This window comes from Falco rusticolus, chromosome 8 (genome assembly GCF_015220075.1).
Source record: "Falco rusticolus isolate bFalRus1 chromosome 8, bFalRus1.pri, whole genome shotgun sequence".
Taxonomy (NCBI): Eukaryota; Metazoa; Chordata; class Aves; order Falconiformes; family Falconidae; genus Falco; species Falco rusticolus.
In genome coordinates this window covers 347241-369541 of record NC_051194.1, presented here as the reverse complement: position 1 = coordinate 369541, position 22301 = coordinate 347241, and the positions used below count along the sequence as shown (strand labels likewise).

Sequence of the window (22301 nt, the reverse complement as noted above, 5' to 3'; positions counted from 1 at the left end):
TTTTTACTATTGTATAACTGCACAGTTCATGATTCAAAACATGCTTTTGTTGGAACTGGCACTATTACTGTGTCATCTTTGGGCCTCTCATTATGTCACGGTGTACATGAAATTACAGTGAGCAACTAACTAATGCACAACTGTGTTCATCAAGTAGTAAATGTCATTTAGTTGCTGCCTAGCTTTAGAAGTTCTTGGGAGTCTGTGTCTTAGGATTTTGACTCTGTTTGCATACTCGTCATCTTAGCTCTTTACTCTTAGGTTTGAGGTCAGTTCCATGGTCTCATTTGCCATTATAATATTACATGCCATACAGAATATCTGTATTGGTGTTACTTGAATAGAAGGAAAATAACAAGTGGTTACGGTTCTATAAGCAGGGGTTTATCGGTTCTCTTATTCCCAGAATTGTTTCCGAACATTCTTTTGTAACTAATTCTGTGGAGTTGGTATCATCTGTTTTTCAGAATACCAGCATCTTGTTTACTGATTTTTATTCTTTTGTAGACTTAGCTGAACTGAATGACTCACAGCAGTGTTGAAAATAATCACATGCTTTTATCATCAACATGCATCCCACAGAGAATGCGTATGTACATCCCATGTACATTATTACATGGGCTTTCACAGAGCTAAAACTTTCAGCTCAACTAGCATGTTCCTTGCCAAGGCAGCTGGTTACAAAAGCAGAGGAATACTGGATACTTGCAAGAAGGCAATTCAAATCAGACTAGATTTACAATCACTAAAGCAGGATCACTTCAAAAGTGATAAAATACCGTTAGTCAGTTAGTCTCAATCTATAGGAATAGCGATAACTGCTAAAGCACTGAACTGCTGGGACCTGCCTGGCGTCACTGGGATCTCCCAGGGGCTCCACACTGGCTCTGCCTCCTGTGCCAGCAGCTGCTTGGCTCTGTGGGGTACAGGCAGCTGCCAGACCCTACAGCTCCCCCTGATTGCCAGCCCTGGTGGCCACCAGAGTTTTACTTGAAGACTCCACAAAGTCCATATGGTTCTGTAGACAGTTTCTGCTAAGAAGAAATCATATGTGATGTCATCGTTAAGTGTAGCATCTATTTTAATTAGCTTAGTACCTAGTTTAAGTATTGCATTTGGTTTGTGTGAGTAAATTAATTCAGAAAGTTGCTAAATGCGCTTTGTAGGGAGGGGTACCGGTGAAACAGAGCAGGGGGCAAGGAGAGTGCCCTGAAGCCACTTCTCTTCACTGAATGTTTGGTCGGTGACTCGCCCAGGTCCTGGAACAGCCTCCCTCCACACACAGCCTTGTGGCAGCTGAGATCATCTGATGTGCTCCAGCCAGGAGATCTGCGAGGGCAATGTCTGGGACCTCTTCCCAGACCACTTGCCAGCCTTAAGGACTATCCAATGAATCAGCTTCCCTCTTGTTCTGACACAGCCTGCATCCGCTGCCCTTGAGGGCATAGTGCAGAGCTCATCTGTGCGCTCAGGCTTCTCTGAAGGGAGAGAGGCTGTGCTTCACTCTCGTTTTTTGAGAACTGCAATTTGCATAGCCTTGGTATTACCAGAAATTTGCATGTCTTCATACAGATTCTCAGACTTGTGGATGCGATTGTATATACAGCAGATGGAAATAAATCACAGGCTGACCCATTTCATAATGTTTATTTTAACCTTCTGCCCAGAAATGGTCATAGTTTTACATGAGGAAAACTGCTGAGCCCTGTCACAGGATGTGTTCAAGTTACTCAATTCGAAATATGTAAGATGCCCTTCAGTATGACCCAGAGGGGTTAGGAGAAAATTTGCCAAACAGCCAAGGAGTGGCTTTGTATCAAGTGCCCTGGGAAACAATCCTACAACTGAACCTCTTACGCTTATTCCTATTTTATGCAGTTTACCTCCTGTGTGCTTTGTATTCTCACTGTTACTCCTTGATTATTGAACTCAAAACATAATGTCAGTGTTTCTAGATTTGTGTACATGCATGCATGTATGTATAGCAGTAGGTACCATTTGTGTGCAGTGCAGTGCCACAGGATCATTTTCCACTGAAGGAAATGTCCAACAGCATGCGTTTGGAAATGATGGGGTTTTAGACTTGTATTTGAGTTGGTTTTAACACAGTTTCAGTAGCTTGTATTTCTTGCTGCCTTTCAAGATCCATCTGAATTCTTAGGCGTTTGCACCTTGAGAAAGGTGCATGTTTCTTCTTGTTTTCGTTTCATTCATCACAAGGATGCTTGTGAGGGTAAATTACAGAATTCTCTTGCAGGGCGAAGGAAGGGAGAACTGGAAAATGATAGCACCTTTGGAGGAATTGTAGTAGTTTAATAAACCAAATCTTACTCTTAACTTATACTGGGATTCAGTTCTGTCTGTGTCTTTGTTTAGATTATAATATCAAATAGGTGATGTCTTATAAAAGCTGACACACAATGAAAATTAAATTGCTAGCATCACTGTAGAGAGATTGTGTAGTCATTGCATTTGAAAAGTACTATTTTGCTTACTGTTTCTCTACAAAAGTTACATGGAAAAGCATCAATCTCTCATACACCCTTCAGAATTATTTTGTTCTTCTTGTTCATTTCCCACCCAAAACTGTAATCCAGCAGTATTCACAGTAACCTGCCGTAAAACCTCGTGTAAAGAGGATCATTGCATCAGGTGAGGTACTAAATAAAAGGAGGAGTTCCTTTCTTGGTGCAGGGTTTCATTAAAATAGAAAATATAAAATGAAAAGAATATACAAATACGTAATGTTTGTCATTCTGATTTCAAGTAAGTGCTTTCCAAGATTTTTCCTTTGGTTGTTGATGTGTCTTTCCATTTATGGTTAGAAACCTTATTATTACAGTACAAAGGTAATTCAATTTAATTACAGTACTAGGCATTGTTTTAAGAATGTAAAAGGATACGAGAAGTATAAAGTCACTTTGAAAATTGAGAAGTTACAGAAAGTTGATGCTATCACTAGTAAGCAAATATGTATTCAATTTAAGTGAACTTCTCAAAAGTCTGGAAAGAACTAGAGAAATCTCTCTAGTGTAGTATACCATCATGTTTCTTTACACCAGGGGTCCTCAAACTTTTTAAACAGGGGGCCGGCACGGATGAAGTGGCAGGCAGCCATTTGCGGCTGCTTGGTTTCCCCCCCCAGCCCCCGGCGGGGGGGAGCAGGGGGGTTCTGTAAATACCGGGGGCTGGATTGAGGACCCTGGGGAGCTGTATCCGGTCCACGGGCCGTAGTTTGAGGACCTCTGCTTTACACAGATTAAATACTTTAAGACTGCCAGACTTGGAGAGCTTTGTCTCACAGCGACCTGATCTTTGTTGAGTTTGTGCTGAACTGTTGTGTTGGCTGTGGATAACAGCTTATTGATCGGTACTTGGTAAAGACAGGCTTCCTTTATAACACTGGGATTTAATACATCATGCTCCCCTTGTGCTGCAGTTGTGGGCCAGTGTTTGTAGTGGCGACCAAGACAGTCGACCTGAACTGGTTCACTGGAGAAAAACCGAACGTAATTTTGCTGTGAGATACATCATGTACTAGTTTATCATCTTCCTCTACAATGCTGCTGCTCCTGAATGAAGCATGGAAAAACTTAGATATACAACTTTTAAATATCTAGATGTTTTAACTATTTTTTATGCTTTTATTTATCAGACAGAGAATGAATCTACCATGTATGTATGAACAATGCAAACACATGCTTATGGTTGCCCGAGAGCTATCACGGCTACAGGTCTCATATGAAGAGTATCTCTGCATGAAAACATTACTTCTCCTCTCTACAGGTAAGTGAATGGTTAAATGCCTATGTGACAATTTAAGTTTTAACTTGCTAGTATTATGAGTGTGGATGTGTAGAACGTGTTTCTTGGCACCTGACTATTTAGGGTTAGTGAAGGAAGTTCTGCTTTTAGCAGATAAGACGTTTATGCTAAGATACTATAGATTGTGTTCAAAACTTCACAACTCCAACAGAGGTGCCTAACTCAGAATTGCAATTTAAAATTCTTCAAAAATATGTAAATCACAAACAGGCTGAGTAGTTCAGGACACAGAGAAATGGGCAAAGCTATAACTTCATGCCCATAAAATATTTAAAACCGAACCAACCAAAAAAAAAAAATCCCAAAAAAACCACCACCACCTGTAAGGAGGTTCTGATCCAGTGAAGCAGCTTCCCCAAAAAAAAGTTATCAAACTCCTCCAGAAGTTGTTTAAAAACTGTTAAGTAGAAATATGGCTTTTTGCATTTGCCTCTAAAAAGTATATGGCAGATTTACGATACATATCATAGGATAGATTTATATAGTACACTACATGGTGGGGTTTATGTCTTTCCATAGGATATGCTGTAGTTAAAACAAGTCACAGCTTAGTAAATTCCTGTTGTCTGTACTGCATGAAAGGTCAAAGTAGGGTGTCAGGATAATCCTTTTAGAATATACAGAAATAAACTAATATGAGACATTATGTAAATTAACTTTTACGTTGTTGTTTTTACCCTGTATTGACACTCACTGGTACCTAGTGACTGTTTCCTCCTCGTGCACTGTAGGGCTGTAGCCCCTCGAGGAAGGGGCTCGCCATAGCAAAGAGTACGTGTGCATGCTGTGAGTAGGTGTGAGCCAGGTGTTGCTCCACGCGTCTGAGCAGTTAGAGCGTGTTCCTGCCTGTGCCGTGGCTGACACGGTGGTACCTGCAGCCTCCCAGGACCGAGACAGCCGAATCTGAAGCAGTGACTGTCATTTTCTGGAGCCTTTGCTGAGTCTTCTTGACAGATTATTTTTGTTTTAGTGTGGTGGCAGGTATGCTGGTATGCTTTCGAATTATCAGTAAGAGCAGCAATGCAAGTAAAGATTGTTCAACGTAGTACTTCTACGAGATGAAGAGTAGGTATTTTTAGAAGTTTAAACAGTTTATTGCACCGAGGGTTCAAACATTCCTGATCTTAAGTATTTCCAGTGAATGACAGCGTCAATCAAATGAGAACTCATTAGCTGTGGCTTTTCCCTAATGAAAGCAGGGGGATGTCACCACAAAGCATAAGATGCTCAGGGAAGCCCAGGGTACCAGGTGCAGGTGGGAGCGGTGTCGGGCACAGCTCGCCGCCTGACCAGCTCCTCCGCAGGACCAGCACACCTCGCCTGCCAAGCCCAGGACTGGAACAAGGGCTCTTTTCAGAGGAAGCTTCCAGTTCCACACTACTGTGGGCTTTGTAGGAGCTTGAAACTTCCCTGAAACTGCAGATTCAAAGCCGTTTCTGAAATCTCTCCCAGAAATTCCTCAAGAGTTTTTGATGTGGTGTAGGCCAATTTTCCTTACAGGAACTGGAAATTTCCTTTAAAGAATTTCCACGGCAGAGATGGTGAAGAGACAGACAGCTCTTGTAGAATTAAGCCCATTCACGAGTGGAGTACGGCAGGCACTGACGTTAACCAGCAGAAGGGCCTCTTTGTTGTATTTAAGGTGAAGGACAATATATTTTCACATTTCAAGTACGTACGTCTTGTAAGCGGTATATTGTGGAACTTCTGAAAATTGAATAGCTGAAATTTGTATAGATAAATCCATTACTTCACAATTTTAATTTATGTTTATTGTGTTTCTGCGTAAGTTTTCCAAGAGAAGAGGAAGAATCCCATGCGGGTCTAGATGTGTAGCTCACATAGATGTAGCTCTTGGACCTTTTCCATTTAAATTACTGAAGCAACAATTGACATGTTGTCATCTCCTGTGTAGACAAGGCAGAAAAGATCTTCACTCCCAACATCAGGGAGATGCTGACAATGCAGTGAGGGTTGGGGTCTGTAAGGAAGGGAGTGTGCTTTAGGGGCCTCTTTCCTCCTCTCTTGCTTTCAGTTAACTCTGTCTCAGCGCTCTCTCTATCTCCAGCTCTTTCTATTCACTTTGCCAAGATAATGAAAGGCTTCCAATCAAGCATCTGAAGGACCACTGGGGTCCATATGCTTGATTTGACCTGATTTGCTTACTGGCTCTTGGCCTTTAAGAATGATCATCCTAGTAGGACGATGTCAGCACAGGGACTTAACATAGATTTGAGTCTGAATACGGGCCTCAGTCCTCACTCCTTGGGTTTCCAGCCCACAGCTCCTCGTCTCACTGGCACTATCTTGATGTCCCATCCCTATTCCAAGAAGCTGTGCCCGAGACCTGAGTCCTTGCTGGCTTGGGCACTCAGTTTGTTGCCCAGTCTCTCTGTTACTGCCTTGCCTGGATGCGTTATTTGATCCATGTCAGGAGGCTTGGAACTAAATGATCTTTCAAGATCCTTGCCAAGCCAAGCCATCTTGTGATCCTAACCTTGCTCTTCCCTCGGCACAGAGAATTTTTATGGAATCTTTCCAATGTCACATTTTCCCAGACGTGGAGAACAGTGGAACACCATCCCTGGTGGTCCTTCAGCAAGGCAGTTCCATGGCTTAGTGTTGTTGCCTCCGTGGTACAGTTCACTTCCTTCTATTCCTTGTTGGGTTACCTTTGGGGTTTTTTTATGTTGTATTTTGCCAGCAGTCCTGTGCTATTTGTTCAACTTTTCAACTGTCTCAGTTTCTGCTCCCTTTCCTTGTCTCTAAGCTGATACTTCATGAAGTCCAAGTCCTTTTTCCTTTGGTCATTTTTGTGTAACTAAGGTAAGAGAACTTAAATAATGACACAATTCATAGATGTATAATGTCTTAAAGGTTCATATCAATGTTACAGTTCCCAAGGAAGGCCTGAAGAGTCAGTCTTTATTTGAAGAAATTCGTATGACGTACATTAAAGAGCTGGGAAAGGCCATAGTGAAAAGAGAAGGGAACTCAAGCCAGAACTGGCAGCGATTTTATCAACTGACTAAACTGTTGGACTCTATGCATGATGTAAGTTCTTAAATGAATGCTTTAGACATTCCAGATAAATAAGTTTGTGGACGTGACAGTAATCTCCCCTATCCTTTTATTTTTTTTTTTTCTTTTTTTTTTTTAATTTAAAGGGATAAATACCCGGGGGGGGGGGGGGGGGGGGGGGAAGTTGGAAGAGGTGGTTGTGCTCCCCTACTCTCTAACTAAAGGCTAATTAAAAGAGGTGAACATTGTGCTTTCAGGCTACTTTTACAGTGGACTCCACAGCAATTAATTTTATAACTAATGTAATTCTCAGTCTCTCAGGCTTTTAAAAATGGTGTTGCTTTAAAATGGAGGAACTCAGAAATTGTAAATGGTTTTGCAGCAGTAGCAGAGATGTGAAGTTTAAAAACACTATTACCTCAGAGGCAAACTATTCAAGAATCTGTGGACTTATTTGAAATTATGTTTAAAATAATGCATTAGTTCTATTCTTAGTATTGTAGTGGTCTAATTTTGCAAGGAATTTGAGAATTCAGTCTGTCTCCTTCTGTGGTATAGTACTCCAAATTGTGTGTATAGTACAAAGTAGTCCAAGTAGTGTTTAAGCTGGATAAAGCAAGGGAAACTTTGAGACCTCAGAATTACTTTTTGTTGTTACTGCACCAAGCACCTGGAAGGATCTTACTAAGCTTGTCCATATGTATGATGTTTATATGCTAGTCTGGGAATTGATAAAAAATCGCTTCAGTATTTCTAAAGGCCTTGCAGGATCTGTTCACTTGTCTTACTTTAGAATTCCATTTACAAGACTTACTAATTAAAATGAGGGTAATAGTGCATGTCTGCCCTGAGTTGCAAGTATTATCTGAGCAGGGTGTGAGGTGTGCTGGTGGTAGGTGGCTGGCAGCACGTGCAGGAGTTGGGAAGGAAGGAAGAGTGTAGGTTTATAGTTCTTCTGCATGTGTTCGTGTGAAAGTAATTCTTTGCTTTGTCACTTGTAGGTGGTTGAAAATCTTCTGAGCTTTTGCTTCCAGACATTTTTGGATAAATCCATGAGTATTGAATTCCCAGAAATGTTGGCAGAAATCATCAGCAATCAGATACCAAAATATTCAAATGGAAATATCAAGAAGCTCTTATTTCATCAAAAGTGACTGCCTTAATACAAAAGGGTTGCCTTAAGAAAACGTCAAATGATAGGGGTTTTTTGTAAAGAAAAAAAACAAACGACAGAACTTGTTAATTTTGTCCTTGCAGCGGTGTTTCTTTTGTAATTATGCACTACATGTGGTTTACAGAGGGCCAAGATTTAGGCTATAGAAGCAGCGTATTTCTCACATTTGGTAAATTATTGGAGAGAAAGGAAAGGAAAATAAATCTTATTTGTCAGAAATTCTCTCTCTCCCCTCGTGCAACATCCATGGATGCATCGAAACCACCGGTGACAAGATCTGAGGCTGTGTTACAAACTTTCTGCTAATTAATTTCTGCAGTTGGCTGGAGACAATTTTCTAGGCTTTTTTTTTTGTTTTTTTTAGTAAAGTGTTTTGGATATTTTTTTTTAAAGTTAAGGTAGCATTTTGGTTTATGCATGTAACCTTAAGAAAGTTTACAAGTGTATATCAGAAAAGGGAAGTTGTGCCTTTTATAGCTATTACTGTCTGGTTTTAGCAATTTCCTTTAACTTTATATACCGTGAACTAGGCTTGTTCATTTTTTCTTACATAATTTTTTTGTAATACTTCAAGATGCCTATTGTACAGCTGGTTTTTTAAGGTGGGGCAGCTTGTAGCTTTCCTAAATGACCTCTAGACATTAATCCTTGAGTATATTCATGTGAAAATGGGATGGGCTTTTCTAACCTAATAACTTTCAACTGTCAAAGTGACCATAAAAAATTGGCCTTTTTTTAAGGTCCAGGGTGGGTGGGAGAACACTCAAATCTAATTTAGATAGAGGCAAATGAAACAAATACTTTTGGTATATGTGCAAAAAGTGTTGGATATGCAGATTCATAGAAAGTTAACCCAATCCTAACTGGATGTAAATGAGCAGGTTATTTTATATATTGGGGGGGGAAAAAAAAAAGCCTGATTTTTGCATAAAATGCAACAGCCATAACTATAAGAGTCATGGGCTGCATTGATGCCAAGAAGATCAGTCCTGACTGCCCATCAGGAAATTTTCAGGAAAATATGCATAGCTTAAGAAAAGTTTACTTCTATGTGGAGAAACTCACATTTTCTATACACTTAAATCTATCATCGTACAAGTATATATATGGAAAAATACCATTGACTGAAGAGGCAGACGTGTAATTATTCCCAGTGGTCTGGTTTTGTTCTGTTTTCCTGTATCGAATCTAGAAATCTCTTCAGTGAAATGTTTACCGTCATGCAGGCAGTAAAGCAGAGCAGCTGCACCAGCTGACCGTAACTCTGGATATCCAGGCTCCAAACTCCTGTGGTTAGAGACCCATTTTCACAACACCTGTCACTGACTGGTTCATCCTCTTTCCTGGAGAGCAGGAAGGCTCCGCTACTGATATTGTGGTCTTAGAGTTGTACGTCAGACTTTCTGTCTTTGTAAGGCTGCATCCCTTCATACTGAATTACTAGTGTGCCATAAAATTACCATAGGTCTTGTGAATTTCTCCTTGTTGCCATTGATAACTATATTTTAAAACGTTTAGAAGCTGTAGTAGCCTTTTCTATGTGCACCTTAACAATTTTCTGTATCACAAAATTTAAATATTTACTAAGCCACTCTAAAAATTTGATTTTTACTTAAAGTGGCCAGATTATTTGTGTAATAGAAATGAGAAAGATCATCTGATAAAATAAAAAACCTAATATATTTTTATATTTAGTTATAGTTTCAAATATGTATAATCGGTATATTCGCTGATCCAAGAAAAGAAGGGAAGGGCTACTGCAGCTTTAAAAGCAATTTATTAAATGATTGTAAAATAGCTTGTATAGTGTATAATAAGGATGATTTTTAGATGACAGATTGCTTTATCATGATACATGTAATTATATTTTTTGTAGGGGTCACAAATATGCTGAATGGTAACTCGTACAAGTTGTGGTTTGTCTGGAGGTAGTACTGAAGGCATCGGTGTTTTGTATCCAAAGAAGTACTCTGTCTAGAAAGGAAAACCTATGTTCTGTAGATGTTTTTAGGGTTGACTTTATGTTTATCAAATCACTGTGTAAAAATTCGAGTTGGCGTTTGGGTGGAATACTCCTATCTGTATGGTTAGTTACCATTCACGATTAATCGCTAAATCAGACCTCCGCTGCAAAAAATGTAAGCCGGAAAGATGCGTGTGTATGCATGCATACATCCACCTCTGAACATACGGGGTTAATTTCATATACAGCCTCACATACCACAGCAAAAACAGCTTGAAAAATTTGGCAATAATACACATACAGGTACCAGCAATATGTAAATATAGAGCATAGGTTGTTCACAATACACTAACACATTTCTATTGTTCAGCAAAAGTTTGTTTCCAAGTGAAATAGGAAACTAAATTTTCATCCTTTCTTAAATCTCTTTTTGAACGTTATACCTATTAAAAAAGATACTATATTCAGTACTTTGGAGTAAAATATCATCTTTAATTAAAAAAAAGTAAGCATTCTCTTCTCTTTGATCTGTAAAGAATATGTACATTTTGTAACAGTTAACGTAAAGTTCAGTATTTTAATTACAATTTTCAGCCCAACTCGATGAAAATATTCACGCGACCCATTTGAGATACAGATAGGAGTTTCATGCACTTTGCTTTCAGGTGGGCTCTTCAGTTAAAAGGAAAACTGGTTTTACTTCAGAGAATTGTTTTTAAGAATTACATCCCCAGATACCTCAATTTGAGCTTGTATGAAAGAACGAGTGTGTGTGCATGTATGCACACGTGCAAACATTTGTGCATTTGTATACACAGAGATACAAAACTTTTTTTTTGCCACCAGGAAAGTTAACTACAGTGAACACGAGCAAATTATCACCATCTTGAGAGAACTCATAATGTAGGAGAAGAGAGGCACTCTACCCCCTTTTTGTCTATATGCCTGTATATTCGTTTTTAGTTTATGGATTTAAGGAAAAAAAAAAAAGGAAGCTGTGATGTTAGAAGAAAGCAATCACCCTGTATGTGCTGTTAAGTTTTAAACTTCATTATTAAAAATACGTAGTACTTTAGTAAGCAGTGAGAAGTCCATGTCCTGTGTATCCGTAGTCCTTGTAGCAGTGGGTAGTATCTGCACTCTGGATAAAGCAGGGAGAATTCTGACTTCGTCTCTTCAGTGCCTTATCACAAAGTGCATGCATCTGACCGAGGGACGGCCGCCGCCAGCAGCTCAGGACACGCACGTGCTGTGTGGTGGGACTTGCACACGACAAATGCTAGCGATGGCCTTATGTAGGAGAAGCCAGGGAGCGGGGATGGAGCAGGAGCTGCTGCCAGTCTCACACAGCCTGGGCATCGCCCCCAGCGACAGAAACGGAGGAGCTTTGCAGCTGGCAGAGGAGGGAGGGGGCTGGGAGTAGGTGCCCATTGAAGCCGAAAAACGACCTCGCCATTTTTGCAGGAAAAAGGTAGAAAACAGGAGGAAGTGCCTGGATGAAAGACAGCAAAATCCTGTTTCCCATAGTCAAACTTCAGCGAGTGAGGACTTCAGGGTCATACCTTAGAGTGAGTTTCTTAAGAGATTGTGTGTATTACATACTAGTCAAGCTCTATCCTTAGTCCAGTCTGCAACCAGGTGTTGCCAAGCCATCAATGTTACATAGGAACCAAATTTTCAGGAAAGGATTAGGTCCTCTAAACCAGCAAGAGGCACTCGCTTTCTGATGAAAGGCTGTGTGTATGAAAATATCCCCACCTCCAAACTAATTCGCATAACAGCATAGAGTCAGCAATGTGTCATTATTCTATTTTGTATATTAAACAAAAGATATATACTGGGGACAAATCCTATATCATACCGGTGTATGGCATTATTAAAAAATCATTATTTTTATCACAGTAATTTTAAACAGCATAAAAAATTAAACCCGTGACTCCTGTTTAAAAATAAAAGTTGTAGTTTTTTATTCATGCTGAATAATTCTGTAGTAACAAGTCTGTAGTTTTCACCTACTCAGTGAAATGTTGGACTGTAAAAGCTTGTGTGGAATTGTTGAACATTTATTTTTTCATTTAAATTTGCTGTTCTGGTAATACAAAGCCACACATCTGTACAGAAGTTGCAGTAAATGTGAGCCATTTACAGCAATGCCAAATAATGGACAGAAACCATATAATAAAATTCTGCTTTTTTCATTAAATGGCCCCAAAATGCTTTTGTAGAGTTTTTGCTGTGTGCTCGGAGAGGCTTGGTTCTGACAGCTGAGCTCATTTCTGTTGTTTGTATTATTCAGCTCATACTCAAAAATTATTTATGCTAAAGCTAATTGCTGCCATAGTTCTAAAGGGGGAGAATTTCTGATAATTAAGTTCAGATTAAGAATTTCATAGAAAATCACTACTTGCATTTCCCAAACCTTGCCAGTTTTGTCATTGCATTCATAGCATCCATTTTCTAGAGGGGAATCAGTACCATAATTTTCTAATCAAATCAAAAGCAGGTCTGTGCAAATGCACACATACCAAACAGACAGGAGTAAAGCTGTCAGGACAACTAAACTGAGAAAAACAGCACAAAGTGTATTTAGAAAAAAAAATTAGAATTGATCGAAAATTTATTTTGTTACTGCAAATAACTTACTTGATGCTTTTCAGAATGTTGGTAAAAGCTCCTTACAAGGCAAGTACTGGACACTAAAATGTTAGTAATAGAAGGAAAACAAAATACAATGCAAGGCACCGGGTGCTCACCTGGTAAATCTCCATGCTTGCTGTGCGTGTCTGCCTTTGCATCTCTTTAGCTGGGATTTCAGCTGGTGGAGTGGCTGAAAACCGCACAGTGACAGGATGGCAGCGGTGTGGGGCACGGTGCTCTGCCCCTGGGGTGTCCCCGCTCCCGTTGCCTTTGAACCCTCCTGTTGGGGGTGGGATGCTTACAGTAGTGGGTTTGCTCCAGGGGGTTGGGTTGGGTTGTTTGGGGGGGTGGGGGGTGATCATGTGATGTGTCTGTGCAGTGTGCTTCCCTGACCTGGGCAGAGGGGCCAGGAAGTGGGTCTGGGGGCACAGGGTTGTGACACTGATCCCAGGAAGGGCTGCCTGGCTGTGGGAATCCAGTCTGAGGGGTCCAGCTGCCCTTGGGCCAGCATGACGGCACCCTGCTTCACAAGGTCATAACTTCCCAATAGCAACCAGACGTGTGAAAAAGTATTTCCTAAGTCAGCAGCACTGGAAAATGTCTGTTCAGCTGTGGATGGTGGTAAAGACGCTGCACTTGGTATTCAGAAAGTCTTGTGGCCCCAGAACAAAATCCGCTGTCATAAAGTTCCTTTCCTGCCATGTGACTGAGTTTTTAAAAAGCAATGTATCTTCAAATTACCAGTAAATAAAACTGCTGATTTTTTTTCATTAACATAGTTGATGCCTTTACCCCCATTGAATAGCAGTGTGAGATTGTGCTGTAATAAAATCTTATTTAATGGCAACATGAAACGCCAGCTTCCCAGCAGGGAGTGATTTCTTTTAGTTGTTTGCAATTAAAACAAAGACTTACATAAATTTCACTTTGGTAATTTCCAGGCTAGATGGCTGTAGATTGGGGTCAGAGGCACTACAGGAACAGTATTTATGGTAACTGAGTTTATTCGTCTAACAATTATGAGATGATGCTTTAAGGAGATACACCAGATACTAAGATAAAGTAACTGTTTTATGGCTATAGCACCAGCTCACAGTCTCCAGTACCCTTCGTGGCAGAATGCATCCTTTACGAGATGTCTTCACGTTCCACCCGAAATCCAGTTTGTCCTGTTGAATTTACAAAATTATTTACATCAAAAGTATCTGTAAAATAAGTGGTACAAAGACAGAATCCATTGTGCTGTAGGGTTTTTGCATCTCCCCAAGCATACTCCTGTGTTCCCTTCCCATGATGACAGCTGCTGCATGGAGCATGTCTGAAGGGGACACGGTTCTCTGAGCTTCAGGGAGATGGGCAGCCCTCCTCTCACCTGCCAGCAGGTCTTGGGCTCTGTCTTCATCTTCTGGGACGTCTGGATGAAACCCAGCATGAGACTGAAATTTGTGATTTTTATTTTGTTCACCCTGTCCCAATAAAGTGATGGACTGTCAAACTGGTTAGGAAAGGATGCCATTAAATGCCATTTTTACAGTTTTGCCATTTAAGATTTCCCAGCTTGAGCACTCCGGTCGTGTTTGCCTCTGGTACAGTCCACAACATGCTGGTTTATCCTTGGCCATTCCCCCGCCTCAGTGTGTTCGCTCAGTGCTCCTGACGCAGGGACGGTTTTGCTATGTAAGGCACCAGCGCTGGGATTTCACAGCAAAGGCTCCTCCGTGGCAGCGCAGCTGCTAGTGCTCCTGCAGCGAGCTCCGGGGCCTCCCTGCGCTGGTCCTGCCGAGCGCCCGCGGGGGGACTGGCCTTGGAGGGCCCTTGGGCTCGGGTCCTGCAGAGCTGCCGTAGGGATCCCAACTGTTTCCAGTCCATAAACCCAAGATTTAGTCATTGCTGCCTCCTTTAGATCCAGCTGCCCCCATCCTAGGGATGCCTGTTTCTGCTGGGACCTGTGCCCTGTCCCCTGGAACCAGCGAGCAGCTCTGTGCTGGTCCTCAGGCTCCCACCGCTTGCCCTGCCCTGCCCCAAGGAGCCCGGTGCTCCCAGCAGCCCAGGACGAGGCCCCTGGGGCTCCCAGGCTGCCCCAGTGCCTCGGCCCGCTGGTCCCAGTGCGCTGGCCCCTCAGGCTGTCTCCATGCCCAGGCTGGCTCCAGCAACCCTCTGGTCACACCCGCTGCCCCGAGGCCAGCTCTGCCCTGGGTCTCTTCGGTCCTGGGAGGTGACAACTGAAGCTTGAACGACTTAGTGGCCTGCAGGACAGTGACTCCTTGCCAGGAGAAGTGGCTCGTCATGTCTGACCATGCTTGGGGCTCTCTCTGATGCTGTGGGCTCCTGGAGACCAGCCTGCCCACAGGCCCAGCCCTGCCTGGCTCCCCCCTGCCGCCATGCCGAGCCCCGGGGCCGCAGGAGCCAGCGGGCTCACCCGGCACCGCTGCCAGCCACCGGGCTCCACGGGGATGCGCGCCAGGTCCAGCATGTGTCCTTACCAGGCTACTGGCTATTTCATTTATTGGTGGACCTGAAAATATCATATATAGCACATGTACATTTCAAAAGAAAAAAATGTAAATACATTTTAAAATAAAGCAGTGTGACTATTCGACTTGTCAAAGTGTGACCAGAGGAGCGGTAACTAGAGAAATGCTCTGAAGGGGATCAGAGGTTCATTGATCTCAAATGCCCAAGCCCAGGGAAGAGCTGACAAAAACTTGCTCTGAAGCAAAACCAGAGGAGTGGTGGCAGCGGTAAATACTGTTATTCAATACATCATAGGCTTGGCACAGCTCCAAGGCATAATTAAGGATATTCTCTGAGGTCACAACAGGGAACTTTAAGTTTAAAAAATAACAAGTAAGTGGAATCCTTCTAATTATAGGCTCTGTTGATCCAAGATCAAACCACATGAAAAGATTGAGGGGAAAACTGCTGATGCAGCATCTAATATGGCCACTAATTGCGTTGTTAATGCAATAGGACAGGGGTTATACTTTCTGCTTGATGTGATACATGCTGAAAAAGTGACCCATTGTGCCCAGTTAATTGGAGTGGGCATGTCTGGGAGCCAGCTTTCAGCAGCCGGGGCTGTGGCTGCAGGAGGAGCTGGGTGGGGTGGGGGCTTGGATCCCCTCCCAGCCTGAAGCCAAACGCTGCTGCTGCTCCCTCCGGCAGCTCAGAAAATCCATGCCTGCTTTTTTTCTCTTTTTTTTTTTTTTTTTTTATCCTCCCCATTCCTAACACTTGCTGGAAGGTTTTTTATACTTGGGCTCAAGTGGGATGTTTCTTTTGAGAAGGAGTGCGAGCAGGCTGGGCACTGGGCTGCCATGGGGGTGCTGGTCCCACCACACAGCCACCGCTTGCCCCTGGCCACATGCTGCCCTGGGCAAAGCCCTGGGGGCCACGAGTGGCAGCGGGGTGGGCTCCTGCCCACGAGGCTGGCAAACTCCCACTCGGCAGCATCGCCAGTGACAGCCACGCAGCGCTGGGGATGTGCCAGCTCAGCTGCCCCAGTGCCCCCTTGCAAGGCACAGCAAGGCCAGGGCATCATTTCTAAATCCTTGTCAAGACTTTTTTCCTTCTTTCTTTATTTTTAACTCCTTCCTTTCATTTTCCTCCCCTTCCCCCTCCCCCCATCTTCTTTTCATTCTCTTCTTTTCAGTGAAGGAGGCCAGGCTGCATCCAGCACTCAGCAGTGCCTGGCTTTCCCCTGGCCACGCAGCATCCTGGTCCCTTTTTCTTTAGTCAAGACAAATTCCAGTAACTGTGAGAAGTCCTGTTTGCTCACAGATGGTGTCTGGGGGAGGGCACGGACAGAGTCAGTGCTCCGCAGTCACAAGGCTTTCACACACACAAATATATGCGTGCACATTATATATATCTCTCTCGTCACAGCTATACATGTATTTATCCCATGACCGTTGCGCAGCTGGTCCCCACTCCTGGGTGGCGGAGCTGTGCAGGGACCGTGGGGGCTGTACCTCCCACTACACCCTGGTGCTGGGCATCACCCTGCAGCAGCGAGCAGTGCCAGAGCCCAGCTGCGCACACTTGTGCCTGTACCTCAGCCCTGACAGTATTTGCAGGAGGGAGGAGGAAGGGGGGAAAAACAAACGCTGGCCTAAGGCACCATGAATTGAATCCCAGTCGTTATGTTGAATCCCAGTCGTTATGAATAATGCAGCAAAATCCAGCTGAGCATTAACCATGCCAAACAATGGCAAGAAGCCCCTCCGCATCATACTGCTGCCATTGCAGGACAGCATCCCTGGTCACTGCCTGGGACAGGATGGGACACAGAGGAGGGAGGCCATGAAGATAAAGGGCAGGTACCCGTGACATCTCCTGTGCAGTGCTTGCACTCCATCCTCTTGCTGGTCACACCCCATAGCTTGCATTCCTGCTTGCTCAGTGCGTGTGTGTATATAAAATATTTATTACTAAAGAATAATATTAATATCTTCAATGTTTTATGCAGCGTATATACAGATTACATTACATACATCTCATCAGAGCTCTCTGTAGGGGTTTAGGGTTTGGTAGATGGACTGTGCCCCACTGCAGCCCCATGCCTGTTGGCTCACATCTCACAGCCACCCCAGCCCCCACCTAGAGACTGTCCTCCTAGTGGGAACAGCCACTGCCTGGCTGTGAGACACCCACAGTGAGCCCCAGGTGAATGCTGTATGCAGTTGCTAGGCATGCCTTTCTAATTAATTACCTTAATAGAACGTGCTGCATGAATTTGCAGGTGACTGCAAGCAGGCACTAAAACGAAAGCAGCCCCACTCAGAATCAAATGCTGACAGTAAAGCAGCATGAAGCAGGGTGTGCATGGTGCTGGTGAGCAGCAGTGTGATGGCCTTGGGAAGGGACATAGCGGCTGGCTTTGTGCAGCTCAGCCAAAGAGCAGCTCCAGCAAGGTATGGTAACACTCGGATGGGTGGTCAAACACCTCCAGAACAACCTTCATTTCAGCAGAGGAGCAAAAAGAAGGGTAAAACCCAGAGAAGCTCTGCGGTCACATGAAAGCCCTGCTGAGCAGCCAGCCCATCGATGGGCTGCCCCAAGGAAAGGCCACTCCCCAGGCTCCAGGTTTGCCTGAGGCATCCCATGGGAGTGGGTGCTAATTGGCCTGGCAGCTAATGAGACTGTGTGCAAGGTACAGAGTCCTTCAAACCCCAGTGCCCTGGCTGCTGCGGGAAGCTGCCTGCTCCATCCCAGCCAGGCACAGTCCTCTGACTCCAGCTGGGCCTGGGGGAGCTGTGTGGGATGCCCTGGGTGGCTGTACCCACCGAGAGGGAGGACAGAGCTTACCCCAGCTCCATCCCACTCCCAGAGCACCGGCACTGCTGCCTGCACAGCGCTGATGATGTGCAGGGAGCCACGGGTGTCTTCAGGAGGGCACCAGGACCACAGAGCAAGCATCAGGCAAGTGCTTTACCTGCAGGACTCAGGGCTGCCAGTGCTTTGAGGCCATAGGCATGGAAGGGCTTCCCTGCCCCCCAGGAGCAGTGCACCTGTGCAGCCATGACCGCCCTGGCCGCTGCCTGCACAAGGCTGGGGATATGGGACATGGACTGTCCCAGTGAGATGGACTGGGATGAAGTCACTGATAAAGTCATGAACTTGGAAAAACAGAGGCTGCCAAGGGAACTAGGAGCTCTGAAACCATATTTGTCCAATAAGCGATTAAGTAATATTAGCTACCTAAATAATATTAACAAATAGTTTGACAAATATTTTTCCCTTGCCAGGAGTACAGTGCTGTTGCCGTGTCTCCTTATAGGCGGTGTCATTAATGCTGCTCTACAAACGGTCAACTTGTGTTTTTCAAATTACCAAGCCATCTGTCACACTTTAATCGCAGCTGTGTCCGATCTGCACCCAGTGCACACACACTCTGTGTCCACCACAGAACAGGAGGTCTGCAGGCAAAAACACATCACTGCCACCAGATCCCAGTGGGCTGAGCCCACTATCCCTCCTCGGGTACCTGCCTTGGCCACCGGCCCCACTGTGCCCATGGTTATGCTTCTGCAAGAAGCAATCCTAAATCAAACCCCAGCATTTTTTAATTCCTCATTTCTCTCCTACCCTGTTCTCTTTTTTTAATCCTTTTTGGCTTGCAGACAGTACTTCCATAGCTGAGTTGTAGCAGAACTGCACATGTTCCCACCAGAAACAAAAAAAGTGCTTTTCCACAAGGTTCAAACCGGTGTAACTACCAAAAAGATAAAAAAATCCAACCCAACGCTTGGCAAGCCAAAAGAAACCCGATGGATGTTGCTTTCACACCCACCCGCTTTTGTGGAGATGCTTCTTCCCAGGTGTGCATCAGGCCCTCGCCCACCCACACCCCCACCCGGGTCCATACCTGCCCCACTCCAGGCGAGGGGCTGCCGGGCCAGGGATCCCCACTGGGACCTGGGGGTCTCACAGTGCCAGCACCCCTCGGTGTCCCCCCGCCACGGCCAGCACTGGCGGCTGCTGGGATTTGCTGAGCATAATGGGTCTGAAAAAGCTCAAAGCTGTTTGTCTAAATATATCATTGTTGCTGGGGAAATAAATAATAAACAGAGGAGCAATTATGATCTTGTGATTTAATTGGTTCTCCTTATTGTGGCTGGAGGGCCGTCCCTGGGTGTTTCGGAGGAGCAGGCATTTCAGGTACCAGGCCAACACAGAGTGACATTTATTTAACAAAAATCCCACCAAAACCAAATTGAAAGAAAAAAACAACAAAACAACAAAAAACCAACAAAGATGCACGCCAGAGGCAGCACATGTGTTTCCCTGTCCAAGAAATATTATAGATTCTGACTACAGCAAAATGCGTAAGCTTTAAAAAGGCACATGCAAAATATTTACAAACTCTTATCTGAGGAGGAAATGAGAGGCAGCTCTACATCAAACAGGCATAGTTTTTTCATCCCTCTCCTATGCCTGACGGGGAGCTCTGGCAGCCAGGGCTAAGGGTGGCTGCCCTGGCACGCCCCCCAGCCCCTCTCCGCCACCCGGCCCCAGGCAGAGCTGCCACCACCCTGGGCTCCAGCTGAGGGTGACAGGCTGGCACGGCACAGTGTGGCACAGCACAGCGCAGCTCGCTCTGCTGCAACAGCCCTGCCCTGGCTGCTGTCCAGAATGGTAGTCCTCCCTCAGGAGTGAGCCATAGGTAAACAACATTAGAATAAGCTTGTTTGCACAAGAGTTGCTCCAACAGCAGCTGGAAATACGAGTTAAAACCAAAACCTGCAACCACTTGCTGCACCAGCAGCAGCAGGTCCCGGCTGGCCAGGCTGTGGGGCCACCGCAGGTCATCGGCCCCACTGGCCCCAACACCCCTGGGCAGCCCTGGGCACCTCCGGCCACCCCAGAGCGAGCGGCACTTCTCCAGGCCGGGTGAGAGAACCTTTTTGCTGGCTGCCTGATGACCAGGAACCAGCCAGGGATGCTGCCGGCGCTCCAGCACTAGCAATACGGACTTGTGCTGGGGCAGGGCTCCAGCAGTTGGCTCTTGAACCTCACCTCTCCCAACAAGTTCTGCATTAAGCTACCCTTTTGCTGTGGTTAACAGGAGACCTTGCTTCTCATTCTTTTAATACTTTCTGAGTCTGCTGCAGCTGTAGCGAGACACACACACATACCCCGGCGTGCCATGTGCTCCAGGGTGGGGGGCACTAGGCACGCCACGGAGCCCTGTCTGGTACGAAGGCGGTGGTGACCATGCCAGCCACAGCCAGCACCAGAGCGGCCCTGCCACCTCTCCCACCTGGGCAGAGCATCCCCGTGCCCTGGAGCAGGGTCTCATCAGACGTGGAAGCAGGGATTAAAACTGAGCAGAGCAGAGGGGGCCGGCTGGGCACCGAACCCCTGTGCCATGAAGATGCTCACAGCAGGGGGTCTGTCCTTGCTCCGATTCACAATCCAGCTGTTCTGGTGCTCATGTGTGATGCCTTGTTCATGCCCATTTTTTCTTCTCTGTTCTTAACTCACAGGCGGTTGTTAACAAAAGCTCTGATCAATTTGCAGATATTTGATTATCTCATTGTCTAGGGGAACTGGCTGGACCTGGGTACGGTGCAGGGAAGGGTTCCTGGGGAGATGTGCCACATGTTGGCAAAGACCCAAAAATCCCCCTATGGAAATGGGTTCATTTAAACTCCACCAGCACTCCCACGTGCACATCATCTTCCCTGCCTTGCCCCATAGAATTTGAGCCCTGTGGCAGATTTCCAGGGTGCCCGGCTACTGGGGCTTTTTTTCCCCTTCCTGAGTGCGTCAGTAAGTTTTAGAGCACAGGTGCGATTTTCTAGACCCCTTTGTCTGAGGTTTAGAAGTAAGAATAAGCTTCATTAACAGAAGGGAGGATTTATAATAAGTAATAGCTAGGTGCTACCTCATGAGCCATCAAACAGTTATGCTAAATTACAAGCTGCTTTGCCATGCTTGTCTCCAAATAATCAGCTCCTCACCCAGAGAATAGAAGTTTAAACAGCTATTGCTTTAAAAAACCCTCACTTTTAATCTTTATTTCCCAAAAGCTAAAAATTTGGATTAGCCCAAATGTACAAACTATAATTGCTTTGAGGTTTCTGGTTCGTTAGAATAATTAAAATACCATGCACTTGCCAAGCAGAACATGTCCCTCCAGCGCTGGGCTTTCTTTTTTTGTGTAGGTGACTTTCCTCAGCCACACACCAGTCTGACCCAGCAGCACTGCATCAAACTGGTGACAACTTGAGCAGTGTGGGTGCTGCAGGGGCTCTGGCCGTCAGCCTGCCACGCTGCCCCATCCAGCAGGATGTGGGACCCCTGCATTAGGCGAAACCGCATGGTTCAGGCCATCCCGCTTCCTACAGAGTGGTGGGAGCAGGTGGCCAGGAGCCGTTGGGAGCAGCGCAGGGAGGCAGCCTGGCCCTGCCCTTGTGGGATGGCTGCGGGGGTATTGCTGGGTGCTGCAGGAGTAGCCATGCAGGAGAGATCGGTGAGGATGAGCTGCACGCTGAGCTGGCTGGAAAGCACCCACTGACCTGTGTGTCACCATGGGTGGGATGGATGGAGCAGTAACACGTGCAGCTCCTCACATCTCCAGCAATGACATGCACATTTTGTCTGTCCCATCTGCCTGACTAAACCCTGTGCAGCTGCGTGGTCCCTGCTGGGGTGCTGAGCTCCCTTCTGCTCCCGGAGATCTGGGTGGGAGGGACATGACACTTCCTCTCAGACTCCGCTGCTGGGGTGCACGGCCTTTCACAGCTGCCAGCACCCACTCAAAGTCTTGCATGTATTTACGGGATTTAAAAATCCCTGGGAAATGGGGTTTCTTCAGGAGAAAAGCAAGTGAGCAGCACCCCAGCAGTGATAAACTAACCTGAGGATGGGGAGGGCACAGCCACAGCCAGTGCCTCCTGCCAAGTGCATCATCCCTCTGGAATGGCCCGGCTGGCTCCTGCTCCCATCCCCCCTTCTGAGTCACCCCACTGCCCTCCCACCTTGCTCAGCTACCCGCAGGGATGTGGGTCTGCCAGGGTGCTGCCATGGGCAGCTGCCGTTGGGGGACAGTGGGGCCAAGCACCCACTGCAGCCCCGCAGCCCAGTGTGGGTCACAGGGCCGGGCCTGTGTCTTGTCAAGTGGGTCTATGGGATGTCCCTGCTGCAGCGTCAAACAGTACCCCAGTGCTGATTCTA

General features: G+C 45.4%; 1 protein-coding gene across 3 annotated transcripts in view; it reads left to right on the top strand.

Annotated features, from left to right (window-relative positions):
- NR3C1 (nuclear receptor subfamily 3 group C member 1) overlaps positions 1-13390 on the top strand; it is a 74202-nt gene extending 60812 nt beyond the window's left edge. For 2 of the 3 annotated variants that reach the window (XM_037396414.1, XM_037396415.1), the window contains exons 7-9: positions 3656-3786; positions 6722-6879; positions 7848-13390. In XM_037396414.1, coding sequence (XP_037252311.1) covers positions 3656-3786; positions 6722-6879; positions 7848-8000 — 442 coding nt within the window. In that variant the 3' untranslated portion in view covers positions 8001-13390. Of the gene's footprint in view, positions 1-3655; positions 3787-5325; positions 5468-6721; positions 6880-7847 lie in introns of those variants that run through there. The other variant, XM_037396416.1, reaches the window with a different exon arrangement.
- The last annotated feature ends 8911 nt before the right edge of the window (positions 13391-22301 follow it).